The sequence below is a fragment of the Rhinoraja longicauda genome, chromosome 1, assembly GCF_053455715.1.
Source record: "Rhinoraja longicauda isolate Sanriku21f chromosome 1, sRhiLon1.1, whole genome shotgun sequence".
NCBI lineage: Eukaryota > Metazoa > Chordata > Chondrichthyes > Rajiformes > Arhynchobatidae > Rhinoraja > Rhinoraja longicauda.
In genome coordinates, this window is record NC_135953.1 from 49461113 (window position 1) to 49484395 (window position 23283).

Here is a 23283-nt window from a genome sequence, read left to right on the forward strand (position 1 = left end):
ATTCTTGGCTAGCTTACCTTCGTACCTCATCTTTTCTCCCCGTATTGCCTTTTTAGTTATCTTCTGTTGCTCTTTAAAAGAGTCCCAATCCTCTGGCTTCCCGCTCATCTTTGCTATGTTATACTTCTCCTTTATTGTTATACTGTCCTTGACTTCCCTTGTCATCCACAGTCGACGGTATTTAGAACATTCAATGCAGTCCTTGTTGCCCCAAAACAGGAAGGAGGCTTTGAAAAGGTTTATCAGAATGAAATTAGTTTTTCCACATGCAAACGGTTTTTCTTGCCATCATGTTCGGCACAGACATTGTGGGCCGAAAGGGCTGTCCCTGAGCTGTGCTGTTCTATGTTTTACTTTCTAGCAGGGCACCATGAATTCATTTACTGCTGTCACAGGTATTATTTGAGGAAGGCTTTACCTGCTGCTTGTTCTGAAAATTAAACCATTCGATTGTTGAGCTGTCTTACCAGCATCTTATACCAAACCAGTCTAGATAGTTTGCAGAATTTACTTGATAAAATCAGACATGGGAATTAATGATAAGACGTAATCCAGGCTATTCATGCTGAAAATATGGCCATCAGTGAGGTTAAAAGTTTCCACAAAAAGATAGAATCAGAGAAGGAAAGAGAGTGAAGTGGATGTTTGTTGGATCCAAGGATAATCAGTATGGCGACAAAGACAATTTAAAATTCAGGACTAGAAGCTTCAGGCTATTGTGGACAGATTGATTACTGAAACAGAAGTAAGATATGTGCAGCAGTGCTTTGGATGAATTGAAGTTGATAGAAACATAGAAAATAAATGCAGGAGTAGGCCCTTCAAGCCAGCACTGCCATTCAATAGGATCATGGCTGATCATCCAAAATCAGTATGCTATTCCGGCTTTTTCCCCATATCCCTTGATTCCCTTAAACCTAAGAGCTAAATCTAATTCTCTCTAGGATGGAATCTGAAAGCTGGCCAGAGGAGAATTCAAGTATTTAGAGATGGTGAAGGCAAGCTTGGTGTTGAGCCCACTGTACATGGGCAATGTTATAGTGATGGAAGAAGATTTACTTTCAATGTTAAGCAAATTATTCACAGATTATTGATTGCCCAAATGATGGACGGTTCACTTTTTCTGTATATGACTGTTTCAGTTTTGAGGTAGAGGAAATATTAGTTTTCTTTCTCAGTTTCGTTCTGAAGTGAATATCTATCTTGCAATGAAACATTCTCCTCATTCATTTTTACTTTAACAAAAAATGGATATACACATTTTCCATAAACAATTCCAGTGATAAATTTAAAATTCTCTGCATTATTGTGGCCCATAAGACATAAAAAAAGCTCAACTATATCAATTTGAAAAGCCGGTTTCTGAGATAAGTCAGATGTTGAGTGTTCATTTCCGGTATATGGTTTTAAATTCAATAAGGGCTATTGGCCCTATATCACTCTCCCTAAGTCAGTATTAATGTGCACTTTAAAGAAAGAAAGATGGGCGAAAAATTTAAGAATTTTCACATTAGAGCTGGGGTAGTGCTCCAAAAGATACCCTTCTGAAATTATGAAGCTTATCACAACACCAGTGTATCATCAGAATGACTTGAAAGTTTTTCATTGTATTGGCCCTGAATTTTCCAGTACCAGCAGCTCTTGTAGAACAATCCTACTCTGGAGGTGCACAAAATTACGTTAAAAAGTGAACATCTTTGAGTGTCAGATGCTCCAAAATAAGCAAAATATGCACAGCCACAAACAAAATACCAATGGTATTCCTGACATATATTTGAAAAATAATGCTGTTGCATTACTGATCAATGTAAGTTGGTGACAAGCGTAGGAATATAATGAACACAAGAAATAGGATCAGAGTTAGGTCATTTGGCCTTTCAAGCAAGCCTTGCTATTCAATATGGTTGTGGCTGATCTGACCTGGATCTCAAATCCATTCTCCTGGCTGGTTCCCATAATCAACACCTTCCACATAAACCAAAATTCAAATCGGCCTTGGCTATAGGATGCAGTTTTGTCATGTCTCTGGGGATTTCTTAATATTTCCATCATAAATTGATGATCTTCTATTCTGGAACTATGCCTCCTGTTTTTAGACTCTCTAGTTAGTGGGAAATGGTCTCCTCAAGATTTACCTTCTGGTCCCATCTGAATCTTATTTGTTACCATATGATAACCTCGAATTTTTCTAAATTCAAAGAATTTAAAATTCAAAGATAGAGCTCAACCTGCTCAATCTCTTGTCACAGAATTCCCTCATTCAAAGAATCAATTTAGTGAACCCTCTATGAATGACAATTGTAAATCTCTCAAAATAACTGTAAGCAGTCCTCTAGGCGTTGCCACTCCGACAGCTGAATAAATCTTCCCTCTTACGCTTCATTCTATGCAGGCCAATCTTATATTTGCTTTCCCAACTCATTTTTTTGCAGCTTGTCAAAATTATAAAACAAAATGAATATATTTCCTGCTTGCAAAAGATATTGCCAGATAGCACAATTATTAAATAGTATAAATTCCAATTCCACCCCTCCAGAATACTAGTTTGGTTTTACAAAGAAAATTCAGTTTATTAGATTTGTGGTAAAATGCTAATAATACGTTGTGAATTTGAATAGTGGACCTCCATAAAAAATTGTCCTTGATTTGTCTGTCTGAACTGACTCTTGTATAATATCCCGACCATTGCTGGAATAGCCACTACATAAAGCCCCAATTTTAAAACATGAAACACATATAAATGCGATACAAATTGGTATTTCTACTTCAAATGAATATGTAGCATTTTTGATACACAGCTTATCAGTGCATTTACTTTTATTTGAAGAACACAGGTAGTTCTGAACCATATGCATTTCAATCAAAATTCAAGCAGGCATGCAGGCTGCTGTTACATTAATTCAGAACAAAAATAAGCATACCTTTGTGCTGGTCAAAAACAGATGAAGAACTAAAATCCATTTCTATATCATCACTTAAAATAGGATCAAGAGAACAGCTTCTCCAGTATTTCAAGTGGAAAATCAGGGATTACAGTAAATAGAATAACATCTGTCGTCAAGCAATATTTTGGGGAATAAATCACCTTACGACCACTGGTTATCGGGGGGGACAATAGTGCTGGCCTGTACCTATCACTGAAACAAATTGGGCTACATCTGATGTAAACAAATGAGCTCATTGAATATATCCACACGATATCAGAGTGAAGAACATCCAGGATTTCCTGCTAGAGGCACGGGTAAGAGTGCTCAACATTCAATTCATTAAGCCAAGAAGCAGGCACCATTAATCTCCCACTCGAAGAAGGTGCAGATGAAAGGAGCATAGGAATACTTCCTGAAATAAAATAGCAGCATCTTATCATGAGCAAGGGTTTTCATGTCCAAACTGAGCATGAGCAAACTGGCAATGCACTTTGGGTATACTGAATATTTAGTGATATATCAAGGGTGTTTATTTTTAAGACATTTCTCTCAAAAAGCTGATGGAAAAAAAACTACTAGTAGTAAGATACTTCATACTTATTATCATTAATGTAAGGGTGCTGTTCACATTTTTTTGAAGAATAAGTGAGGCATTAATAAAATTGCAAGACCAGAGGAACATTGCTTTGCCACAGAACTGGAATATTTCAGAATTCTGAATAACCTGTTTATTTTCAGGGCACATACCCATTGCAGTTTGGAGAATTACATTGTAAATTTCAAAAAAACTATTATTACAATAAAGCAGGAAAAAGAAGGGTCTCGACCCGAAACGTCACCCATTTCTCTTCAGAGATGCTGCCTGCCCTGCTGAGTTACTCCAGCATTTTGTGTCTATTTTCAGGGAAAAGAAAATATACATAGTTATAATTTGCCATTAATACTACATTTTAAAAAATACGGCACACTTTGCCATCATCGCCCGTATTATGTATCTGACGAAGAATGTGTCTCTGCAAGGTCAGGAAGCGAGCGGCACAGCCCTATCCTATCCTGGTTCAAATCTTACCTCTCTGACAGGCACCAGTTCATCTCCATTAACAACTGTAAATCCCCCACCGCTCCCCTCCCCCAAGGTGTCCCCCAAGGCTCAGTCCTTGGCCCCCTCCTCTTCATCCTCTACCTGTTCCCCCTTGGTCAATTAATCCGCCGTCATGGTCTCAACTTCCACTGCTTCGCCGATGATATCCAGCTCCTCATCTCCACCAAGTCAATTTCCACCACCACACACTCTACACTGACAAACTGCATCACTGAAATAAAATCTTGGCTTCAATCAAATTTCCTCAAACTCAACTGCAACAAATCTGAAATCATCATCATTGGTCCAAAAACGCTCACCAAATCCACCCAAAACTTCATCCTCAATATTGATGGTCTCCCAGTATCCACCTCCCCTCACATCCGGAATCTTGGAATCATCTTTGATCAAACCCTCTCCTTCGACAAACACATCAAACACATCACAAAGACAGCCTTCTTCCACCTCAAAAACATTGCCCGTCTCCGTCCATTCCTCTCCTCCACAGCTGCATAAACCCTCATCCACGCCTTCATCACCTCCCGTCTGGACTACTGCAACAGCCTATGGCGCACCCTCAAAAATCATCAGTAAACTTCAATACATTCAAAACTCCGCAGGGCTTTCTCCATCGCTGCTCCCACCCTATGGAACTCACTACCCCAAACCATCAGAGACTCCTCCACACTCACCACATTCAAAACATCACTGAAGTCTCACCTGTTCAGTACTGCCTTCAACCACTGAAGGTCACCTCACCTTCTGTCTCCTTTCTCTGTTCGTTTACTTATTTATCTATTTATTCACTTCCCTATGTTCTCTAAATCCCTGTAAAGCGTCTTTGAGTATATGAAAAGCGCTATATAAATGTAATGCATTATTATTATTATTATCTCTGACCTCTCTCACCCTGGCCACAAACTCTGAAGCACTTCCCTCTGGAAGGCGACTCCGGACTGTCAAAGCCACCATAGCCAGACATAAAAACAGTTTTATTTACACGAGCAGTAGCTCTACTCAACAACCAAAAGTCTGCAGCCACCTTTTATATAATTCTTTACATGCGTAAATTATAATGTTTTATTCTTAATTGTTTACTGTGTGTCATGTTGTTATTTGCGAGCAAAGCCCAAGGCAAATTCCTTGTATGTATACATATTTGGCTAATAACATTTATTCAATTTAATTTAATTCAATTCAATATAGGTCTCCGAATACGGACAAAAATAGCATTTGACTGGAAATATTAAGCAAATGAAAAAAGCAAAAAAAACCGAAAGATACTGGAAATAGCATTTGAAAGACTTTGGACAGGCATGTGGATGTGGAGTGACTTGGGTTATTTGCAGGTAGATAAGTGATGGCCTTGGCATAATGTTCGACAAAGACATTGTGGGTCGAAGGGCCTGTCGTTGTGCTGTACTGTTCTATGAAATTTGAAATATGAACAGAAAATGCTGGAAATAGCAGTTCAAGGAGTCTATGGGGAAAGGAAAATGTTTCAGATTGAAGGTCTTTCATCATAACTGGCCACCTATAACCAAACTGAAAAGGTTGGTTATCTTAAATTGTGGAATTCAGTGTTGAGTCCTGAAGGTTTTACATGCCTAGTAAATGGACATGAGGTGCTCACTCATCAATCTTATGTTGGGCGTCATTAGAACAATGTAAGAGGCCGAAGTCAGAGTGGAGTGGATGGGGAATTAATGTATAGGTTTACTTTTGTTTAGTTTATTGTTAGATGTACCGAGGTACAGTGAAAATATTTCTTTTGTTGCGTGCTATCCAGTCAGCGTAAAGACTATACAGGTTTACAATCAAACCACCCACAGTGTATAGATACAGGATAAAGGGAATAGTGTTTAGTGTAACATAAAGTTCTGAAAAGTCTGTTTAAAGATAGTCTCAGGGTCTCCAATGAGGTAGATGGTAACTCAGGACTGCTCTCTAGTTGGTGGTAGGATGGTTCAGTTGCCTGATAGAAGCTGGGAAGAAACTGTCCCTGAATCTGGAGGTATGCGTTTTAACATGTGAGACTTGTATGTGAGACTTGTCCTTGATTATGCTGGTGGCCTTGCCGGGGCAGCATGAAGTGTAGATAGAGTTAATGGAAGGGAGGCTGGTTTGCGTGATGGTCTGGGCTGCGTCTCATTCCCTGGTTCTGAATGCCTGAATAATGTACTGCCTGCACATGCAATAGAGCTTTTGGAAGTCCGGCGCAAAGGATTTTCTGCTGTGTGGGAATTCGGTTCACAGTAATAGCTGAATGGTTGAGTTAAACGCTCTAATTTAACTATATGTTGCCCTTAGTTGGCTTCTGTTTCTGTTTAAATCTATTGTTACATGGCTGCTTCCTGAAGTCGATCACTTTCTTCTTTGGCTTGTTGACATTAAGAGAAAGGTTGTTGTCTCAACACCAGGTCACGAGGTTCTCAATATATACTATTGAACATATCGACGTTCTCAATATACATAATTAATACAATTAATAAAAAGAATACAATTAATAATAAAATATACAATTAATAGCGAGACCCTTAACAGTATTAATGTACCGAGGGATCTTAGGATCCAAATACGTAACCCTGAAAGTGAAAACATAAGTAACATAGAAACATAGAAAACAGGAGCAGGAGTCAGTCATTCAACCCTTTGAGCCAGCACTGCCATTCAATATGATCATGGCTGAGCATCCAAAATCAGTACCCCGTACCTGCCTTCTCCGCATATCCCATGATTCCGTTAGCCCTCGGAGCTATATCTAACTCTCTTTTGAAAACATCCAGTGAATTGGGCTCCACTGCATTCTGTTGTAGAGAATTCCACAGATTCACAAGTCTCTGGGTGAAAAATGTTTCCTCATCTCAGTCCTAATTGGTCTACCCCTTATTCTTAAACTGCGCCCCTGGTTCTGGATTCCCCAACTTGGGGAACATGTTTCCTGCATCTAGCCTGTCCAATCCCTTAAGAATTTTATATGTTTCTGTAAGATCCCCTCTCTTCCTTCTAAATTCCAGTAAATATAAGCCTAGTCGATCCATTCTTTCATCATATGTCAGTCCTACCATCTCGGGAATTAACCTGGTGAACCTACGTGGCACTCCCTCAATAGCAAGAATGTCCTTTCTCAAATTAGGAGACCAAAACTGCACACAATACTCCAGGTGTGGTCTCATCTGGGCCCTGTACAATTGCAGTAGGACCTCCTTGCTTCTATACTTAAATCCTCTCGCTATGAAGGCCATTATGCCATTTGCTTTCTTCACTGCCTGTTGTACCTGCATGCTTACTTTCCGTGACTGATGTACGACACCCAGGTCTTGTTGCACCTCCCCTTTTCCTAATCTGACACCATTCAGATAATAATCTGCCTTCTTGTTCTTGCCACCAAATTGGATAACCTCACATTTATCTACATTATTACACTGCATCTGCCATGCATCTGCCCACTCACCCAACCTATCCAAGTCACCTTGTAACCGCGTGGCATCCTCCTCGCAGCTCACACTGCCACCCAGCTTTGTGTCATCCGCAAACTTGGAGATGTTAAATTTAATTCCTTCATCTAAATAGTTAATATATATTTTAAATAACTGGGATCCCAGCACTGAGCCTTGCAGCACCCCACTAGTCACTGCCTGCCATTCTGAAAAGGACCCGTTAATTCCTACTCTTTGCTTCCTGTCTGCCAACCAGCTCTTTATCCATGTCAATACTCCACCCCCAATACCGTGCTCTAATTTTGCATACTAATCTCTTGTGTGCGACTTTGTCAAAGGCTTTTCCAAAATCCAGATACACCACATCCACTGGCTTTCCCTTATCCATTCTACTTGTTACATCCTCAAACTAAAAGTAGATAGAATGGTAAAGAAGACATATGGTATGCTTGCCTTCATTGGTCAGGGTATTGAGTATAAGAATCAGGAAGTTATGATGCAGCTTTAGAGGGCTTTGGTTAGGCTGCATTTTGAGTATTGTATCGAGTTCTGGTCGCCCCAATGTAGGTTGGATATGGAGACTTTGGAAAGGGTGCAGAAGAGGTTTACCAGAATGATGTGGACTGAAGGGCCTGTCCTTGTGCTGTTCTGCTCTATGTTTTATGTTCAGGTACAAATCCATGCTCTGAGTTCATCTGCCTTACCTGTCAGGCCTCCTGCAATGTTGGCATTGGACTGAGTGCCGGTAAATGGGATCAGTATAGATAGTTTCCTGATGGCCGCACAGCATGGTCAGCCAGAGGGCATGTTTCTGAATCTATAACACCCTCTTCCCCCATGTTTTCAGTGCCCCCATACACCACTGGCTTCTATTGGGAAAGCTTCTGGATCAGAGTTAGCAATATAACTTGCAGCCGGCCACATCCATGTGAAGTCATGAAGATGAAGGGTTCCAGAATCATCATCAACCAGGGGTTCTCAATGATTAGCAATTCTTAACACTCAGATGATCCCTGAAGGTGAGGATATTTTTTTTTGTTTCCCCTCTTTCACAACTTCAGTTCCTTCACTTTGCCTACTCACAGAACACAGAACACAGAACACAGAACACAGAACACAGAACACAGAACACAGAACACCACTTGGCTGTTGAAACTTGTTGCACAACAGCAACTGATGCAAAACAATGAAACATTTAGAATCAGAACATTACATGGAGAATTTATTTTATATGTGTATTTAGCACTATAAAAGCCTAAGCAGCACACCATATTATTGCTACCCCCCCCTCGCCAGTGTTCATCTACTACCTGCCATGCGTCGGCCTGCTTCTCCTCTCTCTCAGCTTTCTCCCCTCCTCCCCTGCCCTACAATCAGTCTGAAGAAGGGTGCAGATCTGAAACGTTGCCTATCCATGTCCTCCAGAGATGCTGCCAGACCTGCTGAGTTACTCCAGCACTTTCTGTCCTTTTTTTTGTAAACCAGTGTCGGCAGTTCCTTGTTTCTACATCGCTAAAGTTTGCTTTGGTTACAAGATAAGGCATAGCCATCTGCATAGACTTTCCCATCATGCATATTTCAAACAGCCTTCAGACTGTGATGTTTTTATCATTTTTATTTTCTCTTGCCTCTTTGTGTTTGAGTTCACAATTCGTTTAGCAAATGAAAGTCAAACCTAAAATCTATATCACTTAGTTTTGTGAACTCGGTGGTGAGTCAGCCAGACACAATGTTGTATATGTGTTTGGGAAAATGTTAGTGATGTGACAGTAAGTGTCTCAGTGGGAGCTGCAATTCTCAGATTCATGCAGGATGAAAAGTGCATAAAAACACTTTTCTTTGATAAGTAACAGTTTTTACTGGCAAGTACGACAATGGAAGCAGTGGATCAGTGGTAAAATTAGAAGGTTGTAGGTGGATTTGGAAGAGGCACAGTTATTTAAATGTGGAACAATACGTATGCACTACAAGTAAATGTGCAGATGACTTTTTGCCAGCAGTTGAATTTTCAATTGGAGCTGTAATGTACTAATAATTGTCAAGTAGTCAGAGATAGCATTATGGAAGAGACAAGATTATCCCCTTTTCAACAGGTCTTCTGGTTACCCTAGGGTGCAAGATGTCATTGACCGCATGCATGTTGCCATTTGGGCACCTGTGCATAATGTAATGGCCTACATGAACCATAACAGCTATTATTCAATTAATGTGCAGTGAGTTTGTAATCACCAGCATAGAACAATGCAGGTCAATGCACACTATCCAGGAAGCCCACACAATGCCTTTATTTTAAGGGATTTCTCAGTGCTGGCATTATTTAAAGGGGATAGATGATTGGAAGGTTGGCTACTGGGTAACAAGGGGTAACCACTGTACCCATGGCTCATGACTCCTCTATTGCCCTCAAAAGGGAAGCAGAGCATGGGTACAACATGGCACATTCAAAACACGGGTTACTGTTGAACATACAAATAGGATTTGGAAGCAGTGCTTATAATAATAATCTCACAAGGTCTCAAAGATGATAATTGCCTGCTGCTTATTGCGTAACTTTGCCCAACAAAGAGGGCTCAACATAGAGGAAGAACAAGATGAAGAATGTGTGGAAGAGCAGGAAGCTGAGGGTACCGATGAAGAACCACTTGAAGAACCAGCAGTCCAACAAGGAAGGCAGGTTTAGCCAGCACCCATACCTGATGCCTTTTGAATAAGTATAGCAGTGAGCCTAAAATCAATCATTCCATGTAGGTTTTTCTTTGGTGTATACTATCATCTTCTCTACTTTTATGCTGTTTCCATAATATCCATCCCTTATCGTATGATACAGTTGTATCTGAGTGCAGAAAATTTAATGTGTTACACAAAGTAAATTCAAGTGAAGTGTTATAATCTCAGCCTTTCTGTTTCCCATTCATTCCAGAATGATTTACCAGTGCAGCCTGCATGAATACAGTGAAAGATACCAGCCAGCGAGCGCTCATGGGTTATTCTTTATTGAAGGTTGTTGGTGCACTGTCTGGCAACTGGGTTTTATTCAGAGCCTACTCAGTTTTATTGGTCCAAGACCTTTGTATACTGCGCATCCAGAGAGTTGGGAATTTGTGTGACTTGTCCTTGATTATGCTGCTGTCCTTGCCGAGGCAGCGTGAGGTATAAAGTATCCAACTGTAGTGAGTCCACAACGAGCGTCTTTGTTCAAAGTCTATTCGAAGGTATTTGCAAACAGACTGCAGCTTTTGGACACACACTACTTAACTAGGTATAATAATCTAATTTCATCTTTCCAGCTGGTCGCCAGACACAACTATATCCCATTCTCCCGCATCTCGTGCCTCGTTAGCCCAACCGAGGGTTCGAGACCCCCCCGCTAATCCGTATGTCCCTACATGACCCCCCCCCAGAACCCTCGAAACCGTACCTCACGGGTGCCCGGACCTCCCTCCCGGAACGCGTACGGAGGGGGGAACCCGATACCGCCAATGTGACGGGAGGCAGGGAGGCCGCCGCCGGAGGCGATGGAGGGGCCATGGAAGTGGAGGGCGTAGGCGACGGAGAGCGCTTGATCGGGAACGGGGGCCCGGGCTCAACCATAGGCGGCGGGGGGCTGAGGGGTGGCAAACAAGGCGCCGCTGGCGGCACCAGGGGGACGGCTATAGGCCGGCCCCTGCGCGGCGGCTGGGCCACCGACACAGGGAGCTCCTGGTCCAAATGGGCCGGCTTGAGCCGGGATACGGAAACGAGTTCCTGGCGATTACCCACCTGTAAGGTAAAAGTGACAGCCCCTCTCTTAAGTACCTGAAACGGGCCCTGATAAACCGGCTGAAGAGGGGGGCGGTGGGATTCTTTCCGCAGGAACACGAAATCACAGTCCCGCAAGTCCGACGGGACGTGGACCGCCGTGCTTCCGTGCCAGGAGGTCGGGACTGGAGCCAGAGAACCTACCCGTGCCCGGAGGGAACCCAACACCGACGTAACGGGTGGTGGCAAAGCGGGGGCGGAAGGGATGATGTCACCTGGTACCCGCAGGGGCGAACCGTAGACGAGTTCGGCCGAGGATGTGCCTAGCTCGGCCTTCGGGGCCGTACGAATGCCGAGGAGGACCCAAGGCAGCTGGTCAGCCCAATCGTGGCCGGTCAGTCGGGCACAGAGGGACGCCTTAAGCTGCCGATGGAAGCGCTCAACCATCCCGTTGGATTGGGGATGGTAGGCGGTGGTCTGCTGTAAGCGAGACCCATACAACTGTGCCAGCGCGGCCCAGAGGGAGGAGGTGAACTGGGCTCTCCGATCTGTGGTGATGATAGCCGGTACGCCGAAACGGGCCACCCAATGCAACGCCAGGGCCCGTGCACAGGAGGCCGCCGAGGTGTCCGACAATAGGAGCGCCTCCGGCCAACGTATAAACCGATCCACCACCGTCAGGAGATGAGTATAACCCCGGGAATAAGGCAATGGACCCACCAAATCCACGTGGATGTGGAAAAAACGGACTGGGGGAACCTCGAAACTCTGGTATGGGGGCTGGACATGGCGATGAACTTTGGAGGTTTGGCACGGAATACAGGCCCGTGCCCAGGCTGCCACCTGCTTCCGCAGGCCGTGCCAGACAAACCGGGCGGCCACCATGGCCGAAGTCGCCCTGATGGACGGATGTGCCAGGCCGTGAATGGCCTCAAAAACATTACGCCGCAGGGCGGCAGGCACCACCGGGCGAGGGCGTGAAAGAGAAACGTCACACCACAACTTGGTACCTGTGGGGCCATACGCCACCTGCTCCAAACGCAGTCCCGAGGCTGTGGAGCCGTACACCTCGGCCGTTTTTTCCAGGCGCTGAGCCTCCGCTAGCTCCTGGAAATCCACCTGTCCGCCTACCACGGCAACGGAGGGAATGGCAGGCCAGGACAGGGCATCAGCAACAGTATTAAGCCTACCCGCAATATGACGGACATCGGTGGTAAACTCCGAAATTAGGGTGAGGTGCCGCTGCTGGCGAGCTGACCACGGATCAGAAACCTTAGCAAAAGCGAATGTCAGAGGTTTGTGATCCGTGTAGGCCACAAAAGAACGGCCTTCCAAAAAATAGCGGAAGTGGCGGACTGCTAAATAGAGGGCCAGGAGCTCCCTATCAAACGCACTATATTTGAGCTCGGCTCGCGAGAGCTGCCGGCTGAAAAACGCCAGGGGCTGCCATTGACCTTCGTCCTGCTGCTCCAAAACCCCACCCACCGCCACGTCTGAGGCGTCCACCGTCAGCGCCGTGGGGGCAGAGGAGCGCGGGTGCACCAGCATGGTGGCATTGGCGAGGGCCTGTTTGACCGCGACAAAAGCCGTCTCTGCAGATGCGGAACATACCAACTCTGCGGGGTTACCCGCGAGGCATAGAAAAAGGGGGCGCATGACCCGAGCTGCTGCAGGCACAAACCGGTGATAAAAGTTCACCATGCCTACGAAGTCCTGCAATCCCTTGATGGTAGTAGGACGTGGAAAAGAGCGGACCGCCTCCACCTTAGCTGGCAAAGGGGTGGCTCCGGCCGATGTAACCCGGTGACCCAAAAAATCTACCACCGACAGGCCGAATTGGCATTTGTCCGGGTGCAGAATCAGGCCGTGGTCCTGCAGCCTCTGGAATATAGTGCGGAGGTGGACTAAGTGCTCCTGGACCGAACGGCTGGCAATCAAAATGTCATCGAGATAAATGAACACGAACGGCAAACCTCGACCCACACGGTCCATGAGAAACTGAAATGCCTGAGCTGCGTTTTTAAGGCCGAAAGGCATGCGCAACCACTCAAACAATCCGAACGGAGTAATGGTAGCCTTCTTTAGGATGTCCGGCGGATGGACCGGGATCTGATGATACCCCCGCACCAGATCGATCTTTTAAAAAAATGTAGCCCCCTCCAGGCTAGCTGAGAAGTCCTGTATGTGCGGAATCGGGTAGCGGTCCGGCCGTGTTGCCGCGTTAAGTCGTCGGAAATCCCCACATGGTCTCCACCCCCCAGATGCTTTGGAAACCATGTGCAAGGGGGAAGCCCACGGACTACTTGAAGGCCGCACAATTCCCAGCCTCTCCAAGTTCAAGAACTCCTCTCGAGCCATTACCAGCTTTTCGGGTGGGAGGCGCCGTGCCCGGGCAAAAACCGGTGGGCCCTTGGTCGGAATGAAATGCACCACCCCATGCTTCTCGGAAGGTGCATCGAACCGCTGAACGAGGAGCTGCGGGAACTCCGCTAGGACCGCATCGAACTGACCGGGGGCCGTGATGGCCTGGATCGCTGAACTGGGTGGGGCGGCGCTTGGAGGGGCCGCAGGCCCCGTACTTCGGGGCCGTTCGTCGGCCGAGGGCTGCAGGCCGCTACCGTGGACGTCTACGACCAACGAAAACGCCCATAGGAAGTCCGCACCCAAAATGGCCTGACCCACATCCGCCACGATGAAATTCCAACGGTAGGTCCTAGACCCAAAGGACAGGGACATAGTCCTCTTACCATAAATGCGGATGGCGCTACCGTTCACTGCAATAAGGGGCGGCCCCTTCCCCCCCGCTTGAACTTCACAGCCGTAGGGGGGCACAATACTCACAACCGCTCCCGTATCCACCAGAAACACGATCCCGGTCTCTTGGTCCGTCACGTAGAGGCGGCAATTACGGCCAATCGAAACTGCCTCTACGTTCGATCGGCCCAGGCATTTCCCGGAAACGTACACGGGGCTCTGCAACTTCGGGCGTCACTGCCCCACCGCCGATGGAAGAAACACCAGCCGCTTTTATTCTGCCGTGCTGCCCGCGACCAATAAACATGTTCTGAAGCCCCCTCTTGCCTGGCAGACTGCGAAATCGCGGCCGAGCAGTCGCTCTCCCGGCCGCTCCCCCGACTGCCGTTGGGCCTCAAGACACGATTGACCGAGTCATCCCGGGTGTGCCGCTCCCTGACGAGCACGTCTGCTTTCTCGGCGAACGTCTCTGGGTCGTCGAACGAGACGTCGGCCAACACCAGCCTGACGTCCTGGGGTAGCTTCTCTCGAAATGCCGCCTCGAACATCATGCACGGCTGATGGTCGCCCACCAAGGTCAGCTTTTCCGTCATCAACTCGGACGGCAGCCGCTGCCCCAGCGCTGGTAGATGGAGCAGCCTCAGAGCCCACTGGTTCTGGCTCCAGCCGAATTTCTTCAGTAGGAGCCTCTTGATCCCCACGTACTGCTCCATTTGGGGTGGACTGGTCAGATACTGACTGACCCTCGCCGCCACCTCCACCTGCAGACAGCTCACGAGGTGGTGGTACTTCTCCAGTTCGTTATCCGCCTTTTTAATGTGGAACTGTGATTCCGCCTGTACAAACCACAGGTGCGGCTGATGGGCCCAGAACGGCGGTAGGTGCACCTCGCCCGCGCTCGCTCCCACCTGCGACATGCTGCGTGTTTTCTTCGCGTTTGGGTCACCAATGTAGTGAGTCCACAACGAGCGTCTTTGTTCAAAGTCTTTATTCGAAGGTATTTGCAAACAGACTGCAGCTTTTGGACACACACTACTTAACTAGGTATAATAATCTAATCTCATCTTTCCAGCTGGTCGCCAGACACAACTATGTCCCGTGCTCCCGCATCTCGTGCCTCGTTAGCCCAACCGAGGGTTCGAGACCCCCCCGCTAATCCGTATGTCCCTACACAACAACTTTAAATTGCAAGCATTTATTACACTTATTCTAACTGATAAATAAGTCTTCAAGAATTATGAAGACTTCATCTAATCTTGAGAATATTAGGCTTTCATATAACTTACACCTGGCATACCATGTATAGCTTCAATATGGGTGGTCCAGGAGAAGTTGTTGGTGATATTGACTACGAGGAATTTGACGTTTTCGACCATCTCTCCAGCCATGCAAGGAGAGAGGCGGTGTTGAGGTAAAGTGCTGTGTTTGAGTGTAAGTGCAGTGGGATTTCCAGTGCCCCTGAGGACTGCATCCTGCAGCAAGTGTGTTCAGCAGCATCTCTGGAGAAAATGGATATGTAAAATTTTGGGTCAGGACCCTTCTTCAGACTGATTGTAATAGGGAGAGTGAGGCAAATAAAATTGGAAGCAAAAATAAAAGGGCAAATCAGGGCTGGCCTCAGGCAAGGAGGTCGATAGGCGATTTTTGGATAGAGACAGGTATTACCAAAGAGAGACACAAAATGCTAAGGTAACTCAATGGATCAAGTATTAAAGACAGACACAAAATCCTTCCTCCACTTCCCCCTTCCTCCACTAAAAGTCTGTTAACCAGCTCCACAGTCACAATGGTGTTCCCTCTTGGGCTCATACCTGTCTCTATCCAAAAATTGGCCTACCAGAGAACCTCCTTGCCTGAGGTCATCTGTTGCCAGCCCTGATTTGTACATTTCTTTTGCTTCCAATTTTATTTTCCCCACTCTCCCTACTACGATCAGTCTGAAGAAGGGTCCTGACATGACATCAGTCTGAAGAAGGGTCCTGACGTGAAGCATCCATTTTCTCTTGAGGTGTTGCCTAACCAGTTGAGTTACCCCAGCATTGTGTGTATATCTTTAGTACTCTAAAGAGATGCTCTGCCAAATTATTGCTAGAAGTTCAGAGCATAATTGTTGCCGTGTAGGCCATCTATAATTTAACAAAATGTTTAAGCTTAACCAATTATTTTGGATTGCCATTTATTTGGGATTTTGAAGTCCCTGTTTATATTAAGAATTTGTCTTTAAAAGAAGAACATTTTACCATTGTTCACTTATATAGCATTATCCCTGAATAATCAATTACATTTTTCTAATGACTGGGTTACGAACTTATTTAACCACATTCATCTTATCAATAAATTCCATAATTTCTTAGCATATCATAAGTATTATGTAGTGAACACCCCTATTACTAACTTTACTAAATCCCATTACTAACAGTTAAAACTTCATAAAATAATTTCAGGGAATGGAATATTGACCAAATTTATTCATCATGTATAACCTCATATATTTAAGGACTACATTGCCAGAATTTTATTTTAAGTACACTATTACTGGCATCTCTGTGTTGCTTATTTCTCTCTTTTCTTTTACTGAAATGTTTTCTTGTGTATTACGATTTCTGTAAGCTTTCTGTGCTTACTATAACATTTAGTTTGCTGCTTTACTAACTAGGTTAATTCCCGGAATGGCGGGACTGTCGTATGTTGAAAGGCTGGAGCAATTAGGCTTGTATACACTGGAATTTAGAAGGATGAGGGGGGATCTTATTGAAACATATAAGATAATTAGGGGATTGGACACATTAGAGGCAGGAAACATGTTCCCAATGTTGGGGTAGTCCAGAACAAGGGGCCACAGTTTAAGAATAAGGGGTAGGCCATTTAGAACGGAGATGAGGAAGAACTTTTTCAGTCAGAGAGTGGTGAAGGTGTGGAATTCTCTGCCTCAGAAGGCAGTGGAGGCCAGTTCGTTGGATGCTTTCAAGAGAGAGCTGGATACTCTTAAGGATAGCGGAGTGAGGGGGTATGGGGAGAAGGCAGGAACGGGGTACTGATTGAGAGTGATCAGCCATGATCGCATTGAATGGCAGTGCTGGCTATTGTCTAACATTGAAAAATGAGAGTCTGTAAACTTCTTGGTCAATGTTAACAAACTTGAATGGTTACTGCAGTAGAACATATTAATCAATTATTTTGTTGTATAATAGACCCATAAAAGATGTTACGTGTGCTTAGAAATAGGCAAGGGAGAAAGAAAACAATTGAAAATGAAATCCTGTTGCTGGTAGTAAATTGTTTCTAGAAAATTCTTCAAAATGACTTTTCATTCTTGCGTTTTTTTCCCCCCCAATTAATCTCATTGTCCCACCTTTCTGATATTTAAATTGACTCTAACTCACTCCATATCTTTATTTCCATTATTTGCTCAGTAATTTGCCTTGGCTAATGCAATATATCACATGGTCCATTATGTGCTTGCTCCCTGGGTAAAATTGCCATGGCTTTTTGTATCAGCAGCAGATTTCACCTAAAACACAATACATCTGTAAGCTGGGGAAACTAAGAACTAATCTGAAATACCTGTTGTGAGATGCACAATTCTTGACAGTTCCTGGCCCCAAAAATCCAATTAATTCATCAATGTCAAACACAGAAAGGGAGCAAATTGCTGCAATTAATACATGGTCCACTAGATGGTACTGTTAAACACTAACTTGTGTTTAAGAACCTAAAATTTTAATTGTGTGGATGTGAGAGCTTTTACATCTTGTCCGTTCTCTCGGCAGTGCTTTTTGGCTATTCGGGTATCATGCTAAATTTTACATAAATACAGTAAAACTCTACTCATCTATTATTTGATCATTCAGAGATTCTGATGGTACTGCATGTGGCTTAATTAGTAGCCTGGAGTGTGCTGGGAGTGTAAGTGGGACTAGTGTGTGGACATAGGCCAGGTGTACAACTGAGACAAGAGTTGGGGATCCAGAACCCAGGGGTAGATTAACATCTGGGACCAGGATCCTGAGTGCTTGTAGAATCTAAGAACTGCAGATGCTGATTAATTTAGTTTAGTTTAGTTTAGTTTAATTTAGTTAAGCTTAGTTTAATTTAGTGATACAGTGTGGAAACAGGCCTTTTAACCCTCCAAGTCCATGCTGACCAACAATCACCCACCCGTACACTAGTTCTATCCTAGGGACAATTTAGGATAGAACTAGTGTACGGGTGATCGGTGGTCCTCGTAGACTCGGTGGGCCAAAGGGCATGTTTTCATGTTGTATCTCTAATCTAAATTAAACTAAACTAAAGTATTTGTGTTTTTTTGTGTACAACTAACATGTCTTCTTTTTGAAGTTCAGCCCAACACAAAAAACACAGCCAACTCACTCTCTGATACAATGAGACCAATTTGCATTCACATACCACTAGCAGTGTGGAAAATTGTCCAAGGACCCTTACGATCAGAAGCTGTGGATCAATTGCTTGCCCTCTCCTGACCAATTGCGGCTGTATGTTCCATTTATTAAGCTGTAAAAACGTCTTGCCGTTATTTTGAAATGGGGGAAGTGGGTTTTCAGAGCATCGTTAGGAAGTGGAGATTGTAGTAATATTCATGAAAATTAGGTCATTTTTCCAAATGTTTACTCGGAGAAGCTTGGGTTTCTTCAGAACTGAGCATAGGCCACATGGTTTAGTAATATGGTTAGTGGGAGGGGAGAAAGGTGCAAAGGAAGAGATGGACCTGATTTGATCATATCAAAGATATGGAACCTAATTAGACTCTGTCAAATATATCTCCTTACATTCGAACACTGCATTGTATATACTAATTGTGTACCATTTATTTAACTGGGACCATCACAGTTGATAATGATTTTGTCTTTATATAAGTTAATTTGTGCAGATCAGCATCTGATTTGTCCTTGTCTCATGCTTGGACCATTAGATGTATAATTGCCTAAGATTTCAGCTAATTCTACAGAAGTGACGAATTCACTTTTCCTATTATGAATGGCTCAAATATTATATTTATATTCATTTTTATTTACATGTGACTGGTGTTTCAATGGAAGAAAATTTTGGGAACAGTGATTGTAACTCAATAATTGTTAGGACCATTATAGAATTAACGGTGGTGCAGCGGTAGAGTTGCTGCTTTACAGCGCTTGTAGCGCCGGAGACCTGGGTTCAATCCCGACCACGGGTGCTGTCTGTACGGAGTTTATACGTTCTCCCCATAACCTGTATGGGTTTTCTCTGAGATCTTCGTTTTCCTCCCACATTCCAAAGACGTACAGGTTTGTAGGTTTATTGACTTGGTAAATGTAAAAATTGTCCCTCGTGTGTTAAGGATAGTGTTAATGTGTGGGGATCGCTGGTCGGTGCGGACTCGGTGGGCCGAAGGGCCTGTTTCCGCGCTGTATCTCTAAACTAAACTAAAATAAATTAAACAATACATCATGAAAATGGGCCATTTGACCCAACTTACCCACGCCGACCAACATGCCCCATCTACTCTAGTCCCACCTGCCTGCATTTGGCCCGTATATCTCTAAACCTATCCTAGCCATATACCTGTCTAAATGTTTCTTAAACATTGCGTTAGTACCTGCCTCAACTACCTCCTCCGGCAACTTGTTCCATACCCCCACCACCCTTTGTGTAAAAAAAGTTACCCCATGGCTCCCATTAAATTTCTCTCCCCTCATCTTAAATCTATGTCCACTGGTTCTTGATTCCCCTACTCTGGGCAAAAGATTCTGTGCATTTACCCAATCTATTTCTCTCTTGATTTTGTACGCCCCTTATAATATCACCCCTCAACCTCCTGCGCTCGAAGGAACAGTCACAGCCTACTCAACCTCTCCCTGTAGCTCAGACCCTATAGTCCTGGCAACTCCTCACTGACCATCAGCATGGGACACATGGGTCCACACCTCAGGATCACATGCCCAGTCCCTGACACAGCTAACATGCTACATGGTGTAGTCACAAACCCTAATGCATGACACAGCTCTAATGCCATCTTTAAATTCACCGACGATACCACCGTTGTTCGATGAATACGAGTAATGATGAGTCAGAGCACAGGAGGGAGATCAATAATTTTGATAGAAAAACAATCTTGCTCTCAACAATAGCAAAACCAAGGTGAGGAGTTTGGGCAACTTATTTTAATCACAGACATAATCTGTGGAAGGAAATGGACAGACAATGTTTTAAGTCAGATTGATCTGTAAGGCTGTAGTGTTTGAAGTATATTACAAGACATAAACACAAAGTGCTGAAATAACTCAATGGGTTGGGAAGCATCTGTGGGGGGGATGGATAGATGATATTTTGGGCCGGGATCCTTCTTCAGGCTAACCGATTCAAAATTCTGCCTATTCATTCCCTCCAGAGATGCTGCCTGACCCATTGAGTTACTCCAGCATTTTGCGTTTAGCTTAAGATGCAACTATCTGCAGTTCCTTGTGTCTGTACAAGGGCTGTAGTTTTGCATGCTGGAGAATATTCTTTGTGTGTCAAATAACCCATGAATTATGTTTTGTATTGCATGATGTATTACATTTCATTTTCTGGAGGTGTCTTTGAAATTAGATGGAAAAGCATCATGTGATGTGCATGTGCGTCATTGTAAAAGGTCAGCTAATGAGTTGCCAGAAACAGACAGAACTAATATTCTCAAAATGCATGGAACCTTTCATCAGAAAGTAGTTTCACTGGAAAGTCATAAATTTGCCTATCAAACGTCTTTGGAGAGTTGGATGTGTTTCAAGTAGTCCATAAACAAAGGGTTGAAGCAAAGTAAACCAGTCTTAACTTAATCTAAGATAATTAGCAAAGGTATGCATGGTCAAATAATTGGCATTACAACCATTTACTGAATGAACCCTTTCTCTTATGAAAAATTGTTTAGCTTAGGGATAGATGTATTATGTTCCAAATATATTTAGAATATAGTTTCAGGGTCATAGAACAATATTTTCTGTTGTGCAAATAGTTTAGTTTAGTTTAGTTTAATTTGGAGATACAGCATGGAACCCGGCCCTTCGGCCAACTGAGTCCGCACTGCCCAGCGATCCCCGCGCACTTTCACTATCCTACACACACGAGGGTCAATTTTCAATTATACCAAGCCTATTATCCTACAAACCTGTACGTCTTTGGAGTGTGGGAGGAAACCAAAGATCTCGGAGAAAAGCCATGCAGGTTCAAGGGGAGAATGTACAAACTCCAGTTTTTATTCACAAAATGCTGGAGTAACTCAGCAGGTCAGGCAGCATCTCGGGAGAGAAGGAATGGGTGACGTTTCGGGTCGAGACCCTTCTTCAGACAAGCACCCATAGTCAGGATCGAACCCAGGTCTCTGGCGCTGTAAGGCCATAGTCCTCCACTATGCCACCTTGCCGCCGTACTTTCAACTTCTTTCATATGTTGGTAAGCAAAGTGCTCTCTGATATTAGAGTAGGCCATATTGACCCACACGTGGTAGACACAATTACTGTGCTGCACTAAGCAAGTTGGTTTACCTTAAATATTTGTATTTTTAGCAATAATATAAGCAAAGGTTTGTGATTTAAGTACTAAGTAGAAGTCTTCCTCTCGGTGCTCTGATTATCATTGGTGTACCTGGGCAGGAGGAGGAATTTGGTTCGGGTTCCCACACCTGAATATTTTAAAGCCGTTCCAAATGATAAGTACAGACATGCCAAAGTCATCTAAGAATATAGTCATGACCAGCTGTGATTGTCCTCCAGGGTCAATTGGTCTGTTGTTAGCCGTGAATGTTCATTGTCTATCATAAAGCTATGATGTTTGAATGGCAGGAGGTCTGTCGCCCATGGAAAAGTACCTCTGTGAGTCAAGTCTCCAAGAGAATAGAAATCTAGACAAAAATACGGCTGTGTTTTGATATGTGCCTTGGAATGAAGGAAAGAGATTAAATGTCTCATTACATTAATCAGTGAGCTGTTGGTCGCTTATCCTGTCTTTTGTATGTAGCTGAAATAAACCAGAAGCATAATTGTGCATTGTGGCTTGAGTACACAGCTGCCAAAAAGGTATTGGAGTAGGCGATGAATGATTGTATTAGTTATTCTTATGTACCTAAATTAATTTAGTTTAGTTTAGAGATACAGCACGGAACCAGGCCCTTCGGCCCGCCGAGTCGGCACCGACCAGTGATCCCCGCACATTAGACAATAGACAATAGACAATAGGTGCAGGAGGAGGCCATTCGGCCCTTTGAGCCAGCACAGCCATTCAATGTGATCATGGCTGATCATTCTCAATCGGTACCCTGTTCCTGCCTTCTCCCCATACCCCCTGACTCCGCTATCCTTAAGAGCTCTATCTAGCTCTCTCTTGAATGCATTCAGAGAATTGGCCTCCACTGCCTTCTGAGGCACAGAATTCCACAGATTCACAACTCTCTGACTGAAAAAGTTTAACACGCTAGGGACAATTTACACATACACCAAGCCAATTAACCTACAAACCTGTACGTCTTTGGAGTGTGGGTGGAAACCGAAGGTCTCGGAGAAAACCCACGTGGTCACGGGGAGAACGTACAAACTCTGTGCAGACAGCACCTGTAGTTGGGATCAAACCCGGATCTCTGGCGCTGCGTGCTGTAAAGCAGCAACTCTACTGCTGCTTCACCGTGCCGCTCTATTGTATTTCTGATGCTACCAAGAGGAAAGGATAGAGAATACATAGGGCGGCACGGTGGCGCAACGGTAGAGTTACTGCCTTTCAGCCCTAGAGACCAGAGTCAGGGTTTGATCCTGACTACGGGTGCTGTCTGTATTGAGTATGTACTTTCTCCCCGTGACCTGCGTGGGTTTTCGCTGGGATCTCCGGTTTCCTCCCACACTCCAAATTCATGCAGGTTTGTAGTTAATTGACTTTGGTGTAATTGTAAATTGGCCCTAGTGAGTGTAGGATAGTGTTAGTGTGCGGGATCGCTGGTCGGTGCGGTCTCGATGGGCGAAAGGGCCTGTTTCCGCGCTGTATCTCTAAACTAAACTAAACTAAATATGAGCACAAAAGGAGGTAAAAACATAGGAAATAGAAACAGAAGTCAGCCATTTAACCTCTTGTGCCCAATTCCTTTCTATAATCTGGCTGATCCTTTTACTTTACTTTAGAGAAACAGCATGGAAACAGGCCCTTCGGCCCACCGAGTCCACGCCGACCAGTGCCAACCCCACACACTAGCACTATCCTACACTATCCTACACACTAGGGACAATTTACAATTTTTATAGAAGCCAATTAACCTACAAACCTATACATCTTTGGAATGTGGGAAGAAACCGGAGTGCCTGGTTTTCTTCAGAACACGTTCCTGCAT

The 23283-nt window shown here is 44.3% G+C and overlaps 1 protein-coding gene across 1 annotated transcript in view; it reads right to left on the bottom strand.

Annotated features, from left to right (window-relative positions):
* ankrd55 (ankyrin repeat domain 55) overlaps positions 1–3369 on the bottom strand; it is a 51262-nt gene extending 47893 nt beyond the window's left edge. The window contains exon 1 of the mRNA XM_078397045.1: positions 2922–3369. Coding sequence (XP_078253171.1) covers positions 2922–2961 — 40 coding nt within the window. The 5' untranslated portion in view covers positions 2962–3369. The remainder of the gene's footprint in view (positions 1–2921) is intronic.
* Between the last annotated feature and the right edge of the window lie 19914 nt (positions 3370–23283).